Here is a 21584-nt window from a genome sequence, read left to right as displayed (position 1 = left end):
ATACCATTTACAGAATTAACAAGGCGTAACCCCAAAATTGAGAGGAATAACAGAAACATTGTAGTTGTATGATGCCACACTTTCTCTGTGATCTTTTATTACTAGATCCTTTATCATTCATGTACAATCACATTATTATCATAATGTTATGTTTTTTTTACTATCACAACCATAACAGTAATGTCAACATTTTTAGTTTAGTTTTATTTTGTGGCCCTAACACTCGGTGAAAACGTCTTGAGTCAGATACAACCTACGTTCTGGCCTCTAAAACCATTTTTATAATGAGCAGACAAAAAGGCTTCAAGTGATTTCACTACTTTCTACTCTCATAAAAATCCTACATATAGTGAGACTGGAACTTCAAGCTAATCCTCATGACCAAAAACAAATCACAAAACTGAGTCCACATAAGAAGTTCTGATTTCAATCGACAGTTTTCTGTCACGTAAAGAATCACTGCAAACTCAAGTGCTGCAAACTCTCTAGCCCCACCTGTCCTTGAACAAAACAAATCTCTCGTCGGATGAATAGAATCCTCATTAAACTCTAAATGAGAGACACGTATCTCCTCAAAGCTCAGCGATCAACGCTAAACTAGAGGATTATGTTATTGACGGGTCAGTCCGAGCCACGTGCTTCTGCGTTGTTGCACAATGAAGGAGGAGAAAAGTGCTCGGCGCAGCAACATCATGTCCCCGGGAGCTTTGTTCCATCCACACCAAATCACCATGATGCATCGCAGATGAGACAGCGAGACAGAGGAGCGCAAAGAGAAGCGCGCAGCTAATTATTCCGGCGAGGACAGACCATTGTTGAACAAGGCCATTAGCCTGACTCTCAGCTGGAGGTCTTCAGACTGCGTACAAGAAGAAGAACCTGACTGGTTGGTTGGACTCTGACTGGAGAAACACTGAGATGTTCCCAGGAAAACTGACAACATGTAACCAGAGACACCTCCACTGACTCTGGATGTGAAGGAGCACTAGTCGACTCAACGTGTCTGTGACAGAGACCACACACCCTGCAGAGGAATTCATTTCTTGCACTACAGTTTTGGTCTTTCCATCACCACACAAAGCCTGTGTGCAGGTGTTGTTCAGTTGGAAAGGGACGACAGTAACAATCTTGGTGTGTCAGAGCTTCAGGTTTCATATGAATCCTAGTCTGACCTCGACAAAAGGAGACATTTTTGTTTCCGACCTCCCCTGAATGACTCCCAGGGAAACCAGGTTGAAGGGCACATAACAAAGAGATACCCTATCGCTTCAACAGCCTCAGACGGTGTAATATTCTGCATAGTTTTCCCGACATCCTATGACCTTAACCTCTGTTTTTGCCCTCATGTGCACTTTGTGGAGGCCAACGTTGTGCAGTCTCACCATCCCCGCCATCTTTAAACGCACACAAAGTGATGCCCCGTCATCACAAGCTGTCAGGTCAGTGGCATCAAGCTGCTCCGGAGTCCTTCCGACATCTAGCGCATGCAGGTGCAGGAGCATCTGCTGACTCAGCTGGCGGGCACTACAGCGTCCAATAAATTTTGAATGAGGCGCAGTCATTGAGCGGGACCGCCATTAACGTCCCCCGGGGACCGAGCCGCTTCTGCTGATTCATTTTTAAAAACTGCGGTGACCAATGGGGGAAGTCTTTTGACTGGTCAACCGATGAAGGCGGCATCCATCACTGAGCTAATCTGCTGTGGGATGAGGACGATGGGCCGCTCTGTAGATGTGATGTTATATGTAAGTTTGAAAGGGATTGACGAAGAGTATGTTTGAATGAAGGGTGATCAGTACTTCACTACTGATGTAAACACATTGAAATCATATTATACATCTCCAATATAATACTTCAGTCACATATTGTATTGGTGGCTCTTTGTCTACCAATTCTACACTTTGTCTCATGTGAAGACATTTTTTCATGCTCCTGGTGTTTTATTTAAAGGTTTTCCACTCAATTTTCCTATTAAATAAATAAATAAATAATTATAAAATGTTGAACCATGTTGTGGAATTTTCAACTGTACATATATTCGTTGTACATATTTAATATGCATTAAAATATTGTTTATTTTTAAATCTACCTTCAGTCATCATTGTTTTAAATGTTTTGTTCCATCACAATATTAAAATGATTGAATTACTTTCAGATGGTTAAATAATTATACAATAATGTATACATAGAGATTGCATAATTACAGTATACCATTATTTAGTTTTTTAGAATTATTCAAATAATTACAAAAGTATTGTATAATTACATATAATAATGCAATAATATTATTGATTTTGTATGGTATTTATTATATCTCAGAAAAAATATGATGTAAATGATAACTGTAAAGTTACGTATATGCGTGTGCGTGTGTGTGTGTGTGTGTGTGTGTGTGTTAGTGCGTGTATATGCTGAAGCCTTGCATTGCTCCATTAACCATTAGCACAGATATTACCATAAAATTCATTTTGAAAACTAGTAATGCGTTGCTATAAAAAAGCATTCATCACTTCCTGGGGACGTCCGCTTAACTGAGTTACACAAATGAGGTGAACAGGTTGATTAATTTCCCTCCTCTGGATCCCCGGAAGCCCAGGGAGAACGGGTAGCTTTTGACTGGCAACTACAGGAGTGAGCAGCGGGACTCGACTGAGAGCACAATACACAAGCGCAGTGAGTCAAAGTGAAGGACGGACAGCGCTCATCTCTTCCAGCTTTTATAGAGATGGGGGTGGGGGGAGCAACTGTGGTGGGAGAGTGGCTAGAGACAGGAAGAAGAAGGGAAGGAGCAAACCTGAAGGTCTGATATTAAAGTCGAGCCACTGGGGGTGTTTATGGAATTCAATAACTCTGAATGTCATCACTTTATTGGATTTATGGATGGATGTCCCTAACTGCAGCACAGTTCCGCTCCCAGTCTCACGTGCACACGCCTCAACCGCCTGTCATGCAACAATTACATCCTATTGGTGCTCTTCGATGGGAAAATGCCAAGGGCAGCGTCGTACTTTTCAAGGCTGGTGAAAAACTTTTCACCTTTGTAAAAAAGAAAAACTAGCAAAACTACTTGTAGTTTTGTGCAATCACTTGTATTTTATTATTATTATTATTATTATTATTATTATTATTATTGCTAATAATAATAACCCTAACTCTAACCCTTGTCTTACAATATTAGAGGAGAAAAATTGCATTCGACGTATTCAAGTTAAATTAAATATTCTTATATAATTCTCCTCTTCTGGGGTCATACTTATATTTTTGACAGATTCACCTTTTTTTTTTTTACATTATTTATTTATTGATTCATATTTCTTTTTCTGAGCTGCTGCTATTTATTGACCATACTTTATGAAGCTGTTTTTAAGCGTGTTCAATCTGGAAGAGAAACAGGGGCTCAGATATTTTATGCTAATATCCATATGCTAATATTCACTGGTGTAAACTGAGAGAGCATACAGTCAATCGTCCTCCCTGCTGTTGCGCTACATTTCCATAAAATGAGTCATTTTACCACACGCACATACTCAAATATACTGTAGTTGTATCTGCCTACAGTGATATTGAATCTGAAATACATCACAAAATCCAATCATGTTGAGGCTACTACCACTGGGCTTTAACCCTGATGATGTCATCATTTCTGCTGAACTGCTGAACAACGCAAATGTGCATGAAGAGCATAAAAAATTTTAGTCGCACCTCTTCACCGTCATCTACCACACAGTCGTCTCCAGCTATTTTCAACAGCCATGGTTTGTCTGTCAGTTTGTGTCCAACGTAACTCAAAAAGTTATGAACAGATTTTGATCAAATTTTCTTTACAATGCCAGAAATGTGTGAGGAGTAAGTACGATAGTACAGGAGTAGTTCTGGTGCAGAAAGTTTTCAAGTAGCTAAACTCATAGCTGCTTCATGAGTTCCTCAAACGTTTTAAAAGAGACATGTTTATTGGTTGCATTATGTCCTTCAGTGTTGAAGCCAGACCACTGAAGACCACTGTGAGCGTTGACTGCTTTCGTTCAGTTACTGTCGTTCACAAAAGCCGCTTGCTCTACTCTGGTAGCATGTTTTAAGACATGGTGCAATGTTTGTTAACATCCAGTCCAGGTTTTATTTTGGCAGAGGTCTGCACTCTCCAAGTGCTTGGCTTTTTAAAGCCAGCAGCAACAGTCTTCATGCGATGATGTGTATTTTCATTGTGTGTTGTAATAGAAGGGGACTTCACGGTCAGCATGTTGGTTTGTTTGCTAGCGCTGAATTGTCAGAGTTTATATAACTAACCCGCCTCAGCGTGCCATCATCTCCACCCCAAGCTCATCGAGAAGCTTAAATGTGATATTCATCCAACTTTGGCGCAGATCAGATGATGCTGCATCAGCTTGAATCAGATAAAAAGTAATTCCAGTAAAGCAGATCAGAGCCTGGAGGTGATTACAGTGCAAATGCCATCACTGGAGTCGATCCAATTTGTTCCCTGAAGTGGAGAACAAGACTGGAACAACCGACTGATGCGAGGCAGAACTGCCCTACAGGAATGGTTCAATGTGGCGCGGTACATATGTAGATGCACTGCCCAATATTACATTTGATGTGTGGTTTATATATAGCCACGACTGAGCACTTTCCTCACTCACCGCTGAATATTCATTTAAGGAGTCCCGCTGCTCCTCATCTGCATGCTCTACAGTTGGCTCCAGGCTACGAGGCCTGGCGGTGTCGTCACCGCTGCTCCACTGAGCAGTTGCTTTTTTTAAATTTTTAATTTTTAACAAGGAAACTGACTGCTGCGGCACAGTCTAGCGCTCGTCCATACCATCCTTTTTGTACTTGTAAAACTGCTGAATAATGAATGAGATGACTAAAAGGTTGCGCTATAAGAGGAACCTTGTGGTGCAGCCAAATTAAAGCCACACTTTATTCATTGCCTCTCAATGTTGTAGGCCTGACTGTCACTTAAAGTGTGGAGACTAGTTCAGTCTGTTGATGTTCGACGTTTGTTTTGAGAACTGCAATTTCCTGGGGAGTGTTGGTGCTACTTCGTATCAGAGTTTAGGATGAATTCCTGGGAACTTCAAGAGATTCACTTTCGGAAGTCGAATGAAGATCATGCAGAAACTCTGTAGACAGAGTTTCACTATGGGGAAGTGTAAAATGTTTTGATTTTGATGTGAGATTTTCAACTGTACATATCTTTGTTGTGTATTTTTAATCTAAGCATTTAAACATTGTTCATTTTTAAATATACCATCAATCATATTTGTTTTCAAGGTTTTGTTCCATCACAATATTAAAATAAATAGATAACTTACTAATGTTTTTCTGTTTTTAAGGAGGCATAAAATGTGATATGTTTATTTATTTATTCCTTGTTTTATAAAGATCATGTTGTATACTCTTTCTTTAATAGTTATACAATAATAATAATAGTAATAAAATAGTTACACATATATCATATATATCTAGTTATATAATTATTGGAAGAATGACTCTTTATAACAATTATTATAACAATATTATAACAATTATATGATAACAATTATTATAGAATCACATATAATAATGCTATAATGCCATTGCATTTGTTATAGCTCTGAAAAATATAATAAATGTCAGGCTTTCACTGTGAACATAAGACAACTGAAGCTATTTTTTATGAAGTCTCGACATAACCTAACAACCACCTTTTGCTGCTGGTGAATACTCATTTACATTGTTAATACAATTCTGTTTGATATTTAAACTGAATCTAAAACAGCATGGGGGGTGATTATGGGATAGAAAACTTCCCCTCCCAACATCCCTCCAGCATTTTCCCCTGACGCCTCTCTTCATTCCTTGCCTTTTCATAGCTCTTCTGCCAGCATATCTGCCCAGAGCCTGTCGTCTGCTGCTGCCTTGCTTCCTCTCCTGCAGGGGAGTGGGTCCCTGGGTAACTGCCTGCCAGCATATTCACACATGTGCTGCATTCTTCTCATGTTTCCACCCAAATGACCGCGCCAATGTGCTACTATATTAAGGCCCATGAGGGTACTTCTGGAAGGTAGCAGGTCATTGCTAAATAAAATGATGTGTCCTTTTTTGCGTCATATATTTAAAAAAAAAAGATCCTACTCTTTCATTTGCTACCTGTGCTTTGTAATGACAGATTGATAACTGTTAGTGCCAAGAAAGGGGCAAAGACTGACAACACATCCTCGCTCAGAATGCTGCTTTCGGCGTTAGTATAGGACATAAGAGTCCACTTTCCCAACATAAATATATGTCCACAGTCGGAGATTATGGGAATGGCAGTTAGATACTCACTTTCTTAGATGCAAACTGGAGTTGAGATGATCTATCGTCATGTGATCTTTGATCAGACAAGCTCTCGCCCACTTTGAATGAACTTAAATTCAAACAAGAGTATGTTCTCGCCACGGTTGTCTCATCCTTAAGAAAATGTGGTGCCGCCTCATTTAACGTATGATAAGATGCAGTATTTTGCGTGATCCAGCCTTCTGCAGGTAAATCTTGCAAAGACTTGAAATGATCCAGGTGAAAAAAATGTCCGTCAAGTGGCTGAACTCCTGAGGAAGGAGTGATCCAAACTAGCGATGATCCCAACTAAAGTTTATCACCATTGGCTTTCACATTAGACCAGCAGCTCTGTTGAAGGAAGTGGTGGCACAAGACAAAGTTCTCTGAGCCTAGTGAGAAACCAAATCTTGATAAATCTATCATAAACCTGTGTGGGTCCAAACTCCAGGTGAATGTTCCTCTCGTGGCAACAGTGCTTCTGGGGAGGAACGTTTCTGCCGATTGTCAGAGCAGGTTTTATAGCCAAGTTAAAAATAAAGAACCCCTAAGTGTTTTCCTCTTTGAAGTAGTTCAGCTCTCATCTGATTGTCTCGTTCCTGCATGAAATGAGCCGTATCTCCATCGCTGCGGCGTCTTGTTACCTTGTTTATCCACAGCAAGTCTTTCTCTTCAGTGCTGCCGGTGAATGTTTCACAGGCGGGTGCCAGCAAAGGAACGAAAAGTGAGGCTCACCAAAAGTTTTGTCGTTGCAGTGTTTTAAAAAGGAGAAACTTGGTGCTGTATCCAGTCAATAGGTTGACGAAAGGTGGACTACTTTTATTTCCAGGTTTATTCCGCACTGCAGTTTAGGTTACATATATTGTCCAATTTTACTCATCTCTCTTAGTCCCAATGTTCTGCGGAGGGGTGCTGATGATGTAGACTGTCTTTTGGGCAACACCGCCAACTTTAGTCTCAATCTTTGAAGCTCACGCTAATACTAGCACTTTATTTTGAGTGCCTTGCACTATGAAGTGCCCTCCGAAGACGAATTAAAGTGACTGACGTCCCTAAGAATTGGGACAATACTTCATGACATCACACATAAAGACAATTCTGTCATTGGCTGCCGTGCTGAGTTTTGTTTCCTGCATATCCAGTGTTGGAGACGTTTGGGAAATGCCAGCTCCAGCGTTGTTGCAACCTCTTGAAGAAATGGGCGGAGCCGAAGTTGAAGCCGGCTTCACCGCCATGTTGCGGTGATAGATATAAGTATGGCGATGTTAACGTTAGCCTGGATCCTAACCGACTGTTTGTTAAGAAGAAATAAAAGCATACTGTTGTACATACATGTTGTATTGCACATGTTGTCGGACACAGTCGATCATTTGGGTAGCTAACTTGTGATACCAGATAAAGTCAACAAACGGAAGAGTGGTCCATGTTATTAAAATGTCCCTGTTGTCCGATCCAACATTGTTTTTAAATAAAGTACTTTGGTATCCTGGAAATTGGTTTCAAGTCAGCTCCGGAGCTCCCTGGGTTTGAAGGGATCATTTCATGTGGTGAACGGCGAGTGCCCTCAGTCTTGGGAGTATTGGGACAAACTACACTTAGACTTGCGCAAAACCGAGTGTTAGGGTGAGAAATGGGACACAGCCAAAGTGGTTTGAGTATGAATCAATACTACCATGATTCCGTTGTTTTAGGAAGAACAGAGAATGTAACAAAATCAGAAAAAGTTCCACGGCACTCATGAGATTGTTAGCCATTTTGAAAGTGGCTAAATCTTGCAAATCCTCATTGAATTATTGTTGCAACCCAAAACACTCTCCAAGGCTGAGAAACAGACACTGCAAACTGCAATCTACTTTCTGAAAACCACGTCGCCACATTGCCCCAAAATCCTGGTGCCAAACAGACCCCACCCAGATGAAAGACAGAGAGACAACATCATAGGCTCACCTGTCGTTATCCACGCTCCTGAAGCCTGGCAGGATGTGCCTGAAGCTGGAGTTGCGGTCCAGTTTGGGTTGACTCTTGGTGCGTTTTATGGAGCCCTTCAGCCGCCGGCTTAGGAAGCCCTGCAGCCATAAAAAAAAAAAAAAAAAAAAAAAAAAAAGGTCACCTTAGTTTCACAAGGGCGGTCACTGTCAGTCGTCCGACTGATCTTGGCACAGACGTTCATGTTAATGTGGCCATTTGCACTCCCACATCCTCCGTTCAGCTATCTACTTGTTATGAATTGTTAATGGGTCATGAAATGAGCAAAGTTCTTTAAAGCGGGGCCAAGCTCCAGGGCGGACAAGGTCGAACATCACTGTAGAAAACATCCACTAACACTTCCATATGCACATACCGGAGAGCAAGGCTACAACGAACTGCCAATGTAGGTCAAAGTTTATGAGTGTATTTACTTTTTAGATGATGTATTGTCGATACATACATCTTTTTAGGAAGCCCTTATAGCTCTTGAACTGTCATTGCATATTGGTTGTGTAGAAATTCCAGAAAATGCTACTGTAATTGTGGGCTGATTTCAGTCATGTTGTATACCGTTCTCTGTTATTTGGTGACTTCAAGTGACACATTGAAACTGTCAATATATATATATATATATATATATATATATATATATATATATATATATATATATATATATATATATATATATATATATATATATATATATATATATATATATATATAATACTGCGTAAGAGCTTAATATTTTCTCACCTGACTGACACATATCTTGTCCACATTCCATATATATATATATATATATATATATATATATAAAGGTGTTAAAGGTGTGCGACAACTTCTCTCTGCCAGTGTATATGTAATTCATTCTCTCCATCATGCGGGCTGCATCTGATCTTTTCGTCAGTATTTACTTTCTCCAACATCTGCAATGACATTCCCCAAGTGCCTTGCTGTCTCCATAGCAACTGCTGGCTGACATTGGGAGAACGGAATGTGGGGAAAAAAAACTTGATTAGGTGCAAATAACAGCATGTTAGTCTTAAGACAAAGTGTTTGTTTGTGTTGTGGACATTTCTCTGCAGGACAGAGAGGGTTAGGAGCACCCGGAGAGCATGGGGGGAAAGTTGATGGCGTGAATTAGTGGGGCAGTGAGGAGCAGAGAACACCAACCAGGTAGAGCTGTGAAAACCAAGTGAAGGACGATGTGTTCTCTTACCAGGGAGTCCTGATCAAATAGAGGATTTTTGTCGGCACCAAATTTTTCAACAAGTTGCGTGTCAGTCAGGTGAGAAAACCAAAATATTAAGCTCTTACGCAGTATTTGCTCTGTAACTTTAAAGTAACATTTGCTTCGCAGCTCCTTAATTCAGTGTCTTCTCATGAAGCGAGCAGATGAGCAGAGAGCACAAAGTAAACAGCAGGACTCGGTGCTGAGTCACTGCTGCTGGTTTAAGCTCGGCAAACCTCGACGGGGATCTCAAAATCAAATTCTCACTCTTTCTCCCAAGCACTCGCCATCATGTCGCGTCAACATATGTGTGTGTGCTTCTGACACGCGGCTTATATATATATATATATATATATATATATATATATATATATATATATATATATATATATATATATATATATATATGTGTGTTATGTGACGACAGAGGTAGGAAATCCATACCACCCATATGTGCAAACACTGACACACGCACTTTCTCATTTCTGTGTGTTGTCGCTCCCAATCTCTCCAAATTCAGAGTGATTCCACGCTCCAATCCTCAGAGACCTTGTGTGGTCGGAACATTCGCAGCGAGCAAATTAAAATGTCTCTTTAGCAGGAAGAAGCCTGTGAATAGGAATCTGCCAGTGCAGATGAATTTTCTATTACTCCTTGATAGGGTTGGATAAACAGGAACCAGTACCAGATCTGAAGCCTGAGGAAGGGTATACATTTTAGTGGGATGTATGCTTTTGTCATTTGCATTTTGGAGTGGGGTCTTCAAAGGCAGATGGTATTTTTTTGACAGTGAAAAAGATTTGAACCGGCTCCGAGAGTGACTGCTGTGGAGGTGATGGGATTTTAACTTATTGTCATATGAATTTCACATCTACGTCCACGTCTTCTTCATCACCATCATCATCATCGCGCCCTTTTGTGATAAGAATTTGAGAGAAATGTGTTTGATCCCTTTGGAACGATACTGGAGGCGTACAAGTCAGAGATTCTGTGGCTGCTGATGTGACATGTGTAATTCCTGCATATCCAGTCTGATGAGTTTTTTTTGTTTGGACCATTGTGCAGTCTCTCACTGCTCTGATCACCTTAGTGTTTATTGATACTTCACATTGTTTACACACATTATTTAACACAGCCCCAACTTGGCCACCTGAACTTCAAAGGCACTTCGTTTTTTTTCTCTTGTCAGGTGCATGTGACGCAATGTGCCAGTCGGATGTTTGCAGAACAGGGAATAAGATGAAGAGTGATGCAGAGGAGGCAGGATTTTTGAAGGTTTTTTTAAGCCAAATGTGCCCACACTGGCCACTCCCGCCCCCCAAATCAAGGTTGTGTATAGAAGTGACTCATGGGGATCATGAAATGGGGAGAGTGAGATGTTGAACGATGCCTGCAAACCTCTGTCAAAGTTTGTTCACTATCAAGTCAGTGAACTGAATGTGGCTTTTGAAATTTCAACAGGAGTAAATCTGACTACTATTTTAATATTAAAAAGTAAGCTAACACTCAAAATCCATATTTAAAAGTAAAGGATAGAAGTAATATGGAACAAGAAAAGAACTCAGCCAAGCCGAGTTTAGCGCACCATTGGCGGGAGTTACTGATGTTGTCGTCACAGATCTGAATAAATAGAGTGAGGCACTGAAGTTATTCTGACACACAGAGGAATAGACTGAAGGACTGAGGGACCGACAAAGCAGCGCAGCAAAAGAATTGTGAATCTATGACGTCGCTGAGACCAATGTTTTAAGGTCGTCCATGTTTCTGTGAAGTAACTCTTGTGTTCTTCTTGTGTTGTAATGAATATTGCTGCAATAAATCTATTTTTTGCATAGCTTCTCTTACTTGTACTGAAAATATTTTAGACTGAATGATATGGCTTCACAGAACACCTTTCTTTAATAACAGGTTGTGATGTCGGCCTGAGTCTTGAAACTACCGGGCTGAAACTGAGTCTCCTTCTGTCCCTGGATCGATGTGTCAACTCATGGAGTAACTGTTCTAGCCCATGTGGACCCATAAAACAAGTTGTAGGACCAATATGAAGCTTCAGTTCCACCCCATGTTGAATTTCAACCCAACACAGAAGTAGCATGGAATGGTACTGCAGCGCACTGTTCTCAGTCACAGCTGTCTTCTTCATGTCTTCATTTGCCACACTGGTCTCTCCTCTCTACATCTTCATATCCAACTCTTACAACACTGACTCCTAAATATCTACGCACTCATCCCGACAGTGACCGCTTCTCTTTCACTGCTCTGACATGACAATTGTCTCCATCTTGCCTGCACTCGCTTCTTCGCTCCCTCCAGCTCTCTCCTTTACTCTGGACTATTGACCCCAATACTGCATTAAAACACATCTCATTTGAGAAAGTACTGAATTATTCTCGCAATTCTCCAAAATATTAACAACAATGTTATTAAATTTCCCGTAATAAATCACTATTTAAGTTGTTACTGCTAGATTCCAAGTCTCAGTGCTTCCTCCACCACTCTGTCACGGTCGACCGCTAACTTTATTATTCTGGAGAATAATATTTATTACTTCTCTCAGTGAACCACCGGTGACTTGAAATTAAAATCGCAGACTGTTTCTCATTCTCGATGGGAGCTGCCTCGATCAGAAAAAAAAAAAAAACATCCTTGTGGAAGCAGCTAAAAGAATGAGATGACAATTAGCTCCGTCATGGAGAATTGATTCAGAGAGTAGAAATACAACTGCGATCAATTCCAGACAAGAGCATTATCAGCAGGAGATGGACCATAATTAGGTATGATTTAGATTGTTTTCTTCTCAAGCAAATTGTTAGATGAACTGCCACGCTGCGCTTTTTAATACTCAGCACCTGAATATGTGTTTTAATTTTTCTCGATAGGCTTTGGTGAGATCTTGTCTGCTCGAAGGAAATTGAGATGTGTGTGTGCGTGAGTTTGTGTGTGTGTGAGAATAGCTTCAATCTTTTCTTGCTGAACCACTGAGCACCTCAGAGGAGAGAGGGAAAACTGTTTTGACAGATTGAGCTCAAGGCTGAGGAGTGGCTCTTCAGATGTCACAAAATACTCTTCACTGAAGAGAGAGAAGAGTTTGTAAAAGCTTGTGATTGATGGAATGGCGTCTGTTTTTTTATTTTTTAAATTATCCTTATAGAAACTAAAATCTTACTATTTAAAGAGTCTCCTGCACAACTTCAGATAACTGCGCTGCCGTTTTTCGACAGGAGGGGGCAGCAGAATAGAAACCAGGATGAGGGCTTTTGTCAGGGCTGTTAGGAGACGAGGCATCCTTGTCAATGAATAAACAATTCAAAGTATAGAGGTTGTATTTTAAAATGATAATAATGGTAACAATATTGTAATATAAAGTAGAATGTTTCTATCTTTGTATTGACTTAGTTTTGACACACAAAAACTATTCCATTCCAATTAAAAACACGTTTTTCATGAGCTTTTTCAGGGAATTACTGATCCACAGCAGGGCCACTATGAGACCAGGGTTTTTGGTTCCAATCGATCAGGAACACACAGTTTCACCAGCCAGGCGTTGGAAGGCTCTTATCATGATTGTCTGTCTGTCTGACGCTGCTTGTTTGGTTGGAACATGAACTTGACGCCTCCACTGCTGTCGTTTTGTAGACCTCTGTCCGAGATGAACATGGTAATCTCAGAACTCTGGTATTCAACTAGGAAGTCTGGAGGTCCAGGTATCTGTCTTTGGTGAACCTGTTTGAAGAGATGATAGACTTGGTAGAGTTTGTTGACAATGAAGTGCGAAATGGATTTGGCAAACCACAGACTTGGTTGTCTGGGAAGTCTGATGTGTCCTTGGTAAACAATGGCGTTCCAAAGCAGTCAGTGGACAAGAGATTCCGAACAACAACCTTGAACCGTCTTGGCTATGAACGATTGCTTTTTTTTTGTCATATTTGGTGTGTGAACAAAAAAGCAATATATGGACATGAACAAGTTTAAAGGCGACGCTTCCCTCAGGTATTCACCATTGACCGTTCACCTGTAAATTGTTCACCTGTAAATTGTTGTAAATTGTCACCAAGCTTCATCGTTGAAATGCACAGCTATTCGCTCATTCGCTTGAAATGTATGATTTTCTACGCAGATTTTTTGCCTCATAGGTGTTTGTTTATGTGTTGGATGAACGCCCTCAGCGAGCCTGACAGGTTTGAATTAGCGCGACAGACTGCTCTTTCACTGGGATTGAGTGTGTGCACATACGTGCGTGTGACACGGCGGAGGGGAGTCGGAGCTCTTCAGATGAAAGTGAAGAACTGACAAACTTTGTGTATGACCTCGCTCTCTTGAAGCAACTTGAATTTATTCAGCGTGAAAAGCAATGCAATAGAAATCAAACAGGATGTACTCTACAAAGACATGGCAGACAGCGGTGAACGTGGAGTCTCGAAACTTGTGATGTGTAGACGTCAAACATCAAAGCCACCACTTCCACGTCAGAAGTAAATGAGTTTCAGAGCAGGTCCATCTGGACACCAGGCCCGACTATCGGCGGCACACCAAGATGAGAAAAGCTAATCTAGGAGACACAAAACAGACTCACAGTACTCACGGTGACTCGGAAAGGTGTCGTGGTGGTGGCGGGGGCGGGCTCCATGGTGGGGGTTGGGGAGCTCCCTGGGACGCTACGCCTGCGCCCGGTCCTCTCCGGAGGAGACTCTGTCAAATGAAAAGAGGAATTTCAATTTCATCCAATCAGATTTGAGAGCCGATATATCGGTCAGGGGCATCTTAAGCCCAAATACAATGAACTTCTCCTGCTGAAAATAAAGTCATCAGGTGAGAAACATTTCTTTAACATTATCCAATATTTATACATCACTCCATCACTCCGGCTTATGGTTGTGATTTCATGTGGAAGTACTCAAAACGAAGTGTTGATGCTTTTGGTATTTTTCATGGAAAGACAACATTCCTGCGTTTTTATTATTGAAATACTAAAGCTAAAAACACTGTGTATGCAGAGCGTCATTGCCTCATTTGTCCTATGGGGGAGCACATCTTAAAATAATTGAAAGATTAAAATGACCTGCCTAAAGTTAAACACAGACTCTGTCTATGCTCACTTAATTCAAAAATCGAGCCATGTTGTCCACAGAGTCAATGTTGGGCATTCATTTTTGCAAGGAGAGCCAAGTACAGCTACATATCTTGGGACACTATCTATTCCTGGGTCAAGTTTCTTGCCATGACTGTGGTTATAGTGAACCAATGAATGCGTGAAAGACTGCATTCCTGATGAGATGTTGATCTGGCTCTGTATTTCTTCTGAATCTTTATTTGAAAATGCACAAAATAGCAGGTGACTGTCTCTGCTGTCTGACTTTATACAGTATAAGTCTACGGTTGATGACACTTTAAATGGAAAAGTTGCGCTGTATTTCTTGCGAGGACCTTCTTCAGTTAAATTTGAAGTTTGGAAATTTTAAAGCTTGAAAATCTGCATTCTGACCCTGGAGTGCTGACTTGTGTCATTGACCCGTTAATCCTCTACTGGGCGAATGGGGAGCCTAAGTTAAGTTATGTTCTGATCTAGCTTGACGTGCAGGGACTTAGGCTTCTTATATGTTGAACAAATATGACTTAAATGTTTGCATTCCTTCTCTAAACAACTAGACCAGGGCAAAGTGCGGCCTGAGGGCCTTATGCAACCCTTTGCCTGTGTTTTTGTGGCCCTCATGAGATCAGAATAAAACTATACAACAGATAAAATGTCATTTTTCTGGAATTTTATGCTGTTTCCGTTTTAGCCTGTACTGGTTCAACAGTAAATACAACACGTTCATGACTAAAATGTACTTTCTTCTTATATATACTTATTTCTTATCTTCTTATCTTATATATACTTACTTATATATACTTATATACTTCTTATATATACTTTCTTCATATATATATATATATATATATACTGTATAAAGACAAAAATACTGAAATGAAAATAATCTGAGTGTTTTTGCATCTGGTACGGTGTTGGTATGCACAAGAGAAGAAGGTGAAATTTCATGTTTGAAACAAGTATGTGTTTGTTACCTGCAGTAACTACTTGCAGCTCATGTCACATCTGATTCTTATCGACACATTAAATCATCAATCCTGCCACGATCTAATCTCTATTCTCATTTCCATTTCTCTGTTGTGGCACAAGACGTGCGCGAGTAGCGGATCTGGACATGTCCGAGAGGAATGCGAGTGATGTGGGGAAGGCAAGTCCCCGCAGAGGTCCGATAGCCATCGCTGCAAACAGGCAGCTCATTAGGCAGTGAACTCCACTAACCTCACCAAAAATAATCTCTGGGTACTAATTCTCACCAACGTGTCCTGACATTAATCTCCTACAGGAACTACCTTACATTTTAAGATCCATGACAAGCGAGTTACTTTACAATGCTTAGGCACTAAAGTGTTTCCCAGCAAATGAGCAGGAGTCCGAGCAGGCCTCGATTTTAACACCCATCTGTGTAGCGTTCTCAGAAAAAGGTGTCACATTCATTTGCCATTGTCACAACTGGAAGAATCACCAAGCTCCCCCAAATAACAAGTTTGAAGTTTATTTTATCTAACAAAAATTCATTTTTTTGTTTTTTATTGAGTGTTTTCCTTACACTTTCCTATCACCTATTACATTGATGTTTTGTTTTGTTTTTAGTGTGATTTTATCTATTTTTTTTTCTATATTTTTAGATGGGTGACCGTCACTTTCTGCTGCCGCATTTTTTTGATGGTTGGTTGATATTTTTTAATGGTCAGTGGACTTTTTTTCTCTTATACTCTTAATCCCTTTTTTGTTTGTTTTCCGCTGACGCTGACTTCTGTTTTCTTATATACATTTTTGCTAGCCTTCTGTCGACTGCCGTTTTCCCAATGGTATGATTTACTTTTAATAATATAACTAAATAAAATAATACAAATTAAAACTGCAAAAAAGTATTTGTGCTGTTAGGTATGTTATTACTAATTTCATTTATTTTTCACAAAACTTTTTTCCATGATACTTTTTCTGCCTCACTTTCACTGAATGGATTTGTGGGGGGAAGGATACAGTCTACCACAGGCATATGGGGGGTGAGATAGGACACCCTGGAAAGGTGACCATCACATGTAGACTGACAACCAGTCACACACAGTTTGGATTCATCAGTTAATGTATGTTTTTGGACTGTGGGTGGAAGCCAGATGGCGAGGTTTTATGTTACATTAAGACACATTTATAGGAAGTTTGAGGCTGGAGTGAGGACCAACAGGTGGATCTTGACTTTTGCCGTTCTACATCCTGATCTCCACCAGACCACTTTAACAGCCTCATGCTGTATGTGTCGCTCTGCTGCCAATGAGGTCAAAATAAACGAGCCATTCCAAAATGGCTTGAAGAGCTCGACTTCAATTCAGAGACACAAATGTTAAATGAAAAATAATTGAGGCTCAAATATGGAGGGAGCGGGGAAGAGTTCGCCTTCTGGTCCAGTGGGGATGATCAGAGTGTGGAGATCCATATTTATACCTCTGAAGCAGGAGGACCAGGGTCATTATGCATTCACACCCGCTGATGCACCTCCAGTTCAAGTGTCCTCCGAGTGAGCCCATCATTAGCTCACTGACTTCCCTGGAGTTCCAGGAGGGTCTGGCGTGATGCTGGTTTTTTTAGTCTGCCCGGGATTATATTCCATACTGTTGAACTATTCATGAGATAGTCATTGCTATTTTGGGGAGTTGTTTGCACAGTATAGGAAACATGTTTCATTGCACAATGAAATTTGAAATACAATTTAAAATGTAGTTGAATTTGATCTATTTATGTATTAATATCATAATATCAGTTACCAGTATTTTAAGTCGCATGAGAACATTAAAAAAATATGTTTGTTTAATATGAATGAACACTGTTGTTTTCAGCAATACTGCTTAGTGACATCAATATGCATACTGGTGGCTGGCACTTTTGCCTTGCAGCGAGAGGGTTGGGAGATCGATTCCCGGCCCAGACCGGTGGACTTTCTGCATGGAGTTCTCCCCGTGCATGTGGGTTTTCCTCAGGTTCTCCGGTTTCCTCCCACAGCCCAAAGACATGCTCACTAGGTTAACTGGACTCCCTAAAACCGCCCCTCGGTGTGTGAATGTTGTGTGTGTACCCAGGACTAAGAGCTGGTTAAATGAAGATGGATGGACATATGCTATTACACCTACTACTACTGTGTAGTAGTACTATTTCAACAGGTACTGTTAGGCGCGTTATTAATTATTATAGCTGATTTCAACATATTCTATCTCACACTTTACATACATTCAGTACCACTATATATTTTTACCACGTCTCCCACTAATATTATGTATGCTATTCCAACTAGTGCTAACTTTACAACTTCTGCTACTACTCCTGCTGTAAATACTATACCATGACTTCTTTCACTTTGTTGTTGTAATATTTTGTTTTACAACTACCTATACTAATACTAATACTAACTAATACTAATAATACATTTTGATAGTTGCTATTTTGATGCATCCCATTATTACCTCGAGCAACTGGTCGTGCGTGCTTTCACTGTCACCACTGTTACTTTAGCTACGTACATAACAGAATACATTGAGTACTTCAACTGCTTTTTCTACCACCATCTCCTCATATAACATATTAACATATTTTAAGAGCAACCATAATCCATTAATTTGGCGAATAAATCATAAAAAAAGAGAAACGTAAAAAATATATTATTTATATTTTGTTATTTTTTTAATTTTCAGAGTATGTTGCGTTTGTTATGTATCAACTATTCCATTTTATTTTGTTATTTAAAGACCTGTATTTCTTCAGTGAAGATGTTGTCTTTAATGACCCTAAATTGGCTGCTGCCGGCGTCGGCACCCTCCTGCACATTAACCCGTCAGGCCGGGACGTCGCTACATTAGCTTGTTGACTAAATAAGTGGTAATGGAAGAATGGAGGAAAAAAGACACCCTACTGTGCCAAGCCGGTCCTTCACACTCCACATCAACAGGCGACTGCTCAGCAACACATACAGACGACTGAGCACACTCCCGCTGCAGAAAATAGATCTGTGTAATTGGATTTCTCTGAGCGGCGTGACTGTGGATGTTACCTTGATTTTACATTAGACTGTCACATCCTCTGCAAAGTGTGGGAATGGCATTAAATATAACAACTCTTTTTTTGCCCAGTATTTTTAATGGCACTCAAAGCCGGGGAGAGAAAAATGATGGACTGATTTTCCAAGACATACGACCTCACTTCTACCTCTACTTTTCCAAACCAAGTTAAATCCATTTGAAGTTATTTCAGAAGAATCCGGGCCCTGACATCAGTTAACTGAACTTTGCAGCCCGGGAAGGAAGTACAGCAGCTTGGTAAGACATGTTGGAGGGTGAACTGGAGATCAAAGTTTCACAGAATTGAAAGGTTGATGAGGTTTCATGAAACAGTGTCCTGATTTCCAGAGGCCACCAGATGGAGCTGTCTGCTGTAAAATGTTTAGACATGAACAACAAATTTGATGAAACCTCACCTCAATTCTAAGCCAAGAGCGCCATCTAGTGGCCTCTGAAAATTACAACACTGTTTCACCAACTCCGCAATACGGTTTCATGATGCGTCATCCACCCATCACTAGTGAACTGAGTCAGTACATAACCTCACGACATGGCGAAACATATTCCTATATTGTTTTGTGTAACTCTGGAAAAAAGCGCTTCTTATGCAAATATGTCTTTTACTGATACCAATTCTTGCTTCATGCAGTGCTACACATGAGCCCCACTACCATGCATGGTTAACTTCTGCCACAAGGATGACTTCTATTGATGACACTTCCTTCTGCAGTACAGCTACTCATACAACCACACATTTTAACTATTTCATCTACACAATATAATTCCTGTAAAATACTGTATTTTGAGTTGACCTACGATAAGTACTGAGAATGCTGTTTCTGTGACGCTGGAAATGAAATACAGTCTGGCTGCCAGACGCAGTTATTCAGGTAGGAGATGTTGTTTTATTTTCTGATTCTAGCAATACGATTGTATGATGTGTTCTGTGGAGTCCGGTTTCCAGTGTTACCTCGAGCAAGTCACATGACCAGAAACACCAATAAGTACAATGAAAAACCGGGAGAAACTTGACTCCAATATTGCTACTGCCACGACTACAACAATACAGCTCCATCTACAAGTGCACCACATCACACAACAAAATGGTTATCCGCCACAGCTTATCCTAATACTTACTACTTACTCCGGCAACTGATACTTCAATAAGAATAAATAAAAAGTGCATCCTACAAATGTATATGCCACTGTCAATACTATTATGCATGTTGATAAGACACACGCTACTCTGCAATGTGAGGTGTTACATCTAAAATTACTAATGCTAAACATTCTTCCAAACCTGCAACCATAAACACTTTTACTAGTACACACTCAGTGACTACTCCTTCAGACTGCAGCACTCCGTGGCAGCGAAGGTCACATGAGGACATCACGGCACTTGCAGAGACGAAGAAGTTCTTGAAGCATCAATAAGAAATAAAAGTGCAGCTACGCAACTCCTTAAATATTCCGTCTCATTTCTAAAGCAGCACTTTCATCGCGCTGGTTTTCGGCAACGCATTAACATTTCAAATCATGGAGGTGATTTACACACAATTAACACTCTTTGCTAATCACTTCCTCGCAGAGTTGAGGTGCGGAAGTGGGCGGATGGTGGAAAACACAGTCAGAATAGTAAAACTTCTCTGTAACATGCGCTGGTGCTGCGGTTGCCATGACAACACATCTTATTTAATAATTTGTGTTTGCGTAACAGACTCAGGTCCCCACAAAGACGGTGTAGGTAAACATGTTTAACCCACTTTAAACATGTGTGTGGTTTTTAAGACGTTGTCAACATGCCGCTCTAAAACTGACATTAAATGCAGTCAGGAAAAAACATCAAAAGGCAATTCGACTCCACATGTGGGATCCGGTCATAAAAAGAGCAAGCGGTTAGCAGTTATAGAAACACGGAAAAACACGGTGGACAGCTTGTGAAGAACTGGAGAGGTGGTTAACATTGCCAACAGTTGTTTGGCATACACGCTTGTTTGCTCACTTTCTTATAGTGTGATTTAAATAAATGAATAAAGAAATAATAAGCGGCTTATGACATGTACAGGTAATAATAGAGAAGTCGTAAATAGTAATTTAAAAATCTGTATGTAAACAGTAAGCGTTTTACAGCGTGAAATGTTATTTTGTAACGTAATGTTTGAATTTCAGTCGCTAACAATGTGGTGTGAAAGTTGCATCTCACTTCACTTTTTGGTGAGTCCTTTGTAAAGCCTACATTTTGGGTCAAGATGGTCGTGGAGCCTCAGGCATTACGTATGCGGAATACTGAAGAACGATGTCATGACGTCGACTCTTGAACCGGTCCGCGACTAATTTAACAGTCGATTATTGTCAACTAGCCGTTGCAGCTCTGATAATAATTGAAAAGATTGAGATGACAGAAATAAAGACATTTCTGAATAAATGAATAATATAAATATGAGTGAATAAAAATGTGTCAGTGTACATTGTCTTTATTTACATTGTCAGAAATGAAAAAATGCAATAACTTTATTATTTGAAATAAATAAGAAATAAAAAAAGAAAAAGTTTAAACAGCATGATACCTTAAAATCCGTGAAAATAAATTAAAGAATAAAAAGAGGCTTTCAAATGAAAATGACAATTAAAACAATAATGACAGTGATAAAGAAAAATTGAATCATGTGAATTTGCATAAAAAGCTTAAAGGTGAGCAATACCTTTAAGCTTTTAAGCTCTCACTCCACTTTCAGTTTTCATTTGGAAAAAAAACTGGCCTTGTCAAAGCAGCATTGTCTGATGCTGCTGGTTCTTGTCTGTACTGGTAGTGTTAGTACGGTCCAGGAGTTCTGATCCTGGAATTCTGTGGGTTTGCAAATCTAGTTGTGTGGCTGAACTGTTGTTGACCTTTCTTCTTTGCTGTCAAGGTCAAACTAAGTAATATTCCTTTCTTGTTTCCTTCCTTTTGTTA

The 21584-nt window shown here is 40.1% G+C and overlaps 1 protein-coding gene across 9 annotated transcripts in view; it reads right to left on the bottom strand.

Moving 5' to 3' along the window:
* dab2ipb (DAB2 interacting protein b) overlaps window positions 1–21584 on the bottom strand; it is a 141111-nt gene that overhangs the window by 53920 nt on the left and 65607 nt on the right. For 5 of the 9 annotated variants that reach the window (XM_053853982.1, XM_053853984.1, XM_053853987.1 and 2 more), the window contains 2 exons: window positions 14070–14185; window positions 8245–8363 (listed from right to left, as the gene is read on the bottom strand). In XM_053853982.1, coding sequence (XP_053709957.1) covers window positions 8245–8363; window positions 14070–14185 — 235 coding nt within the window. The remainder of the gene's footprint in view (window positions 1–8244; window positions 8364–14069; window positions 14186–21584) is intronic. The other 4 variants (XM_053853983.1, XM_053853988.1, XM_053853992.1 and 1 more) reach the window with 1 other exon arrangement.

This window comes from Synchiropus splendidus, chromosome 1, assembly GCF_027744825.2.
Source record: "Synchiropus splendidus isolate RoL2022-P1 chromosome 1, RoL_Sspl_1.0, whole genome shotgun sequence".
Classification (NCBI taxonomy): Eukaryota; Metazoa; Chordata; class Actinopteri; order Syngnathiformes; family Callionymidae; genus Synchiropus; species Synchiropus splendidus.
This window is presented reverse-complemented; position numbering and strand designations above follow the sequence as displayed.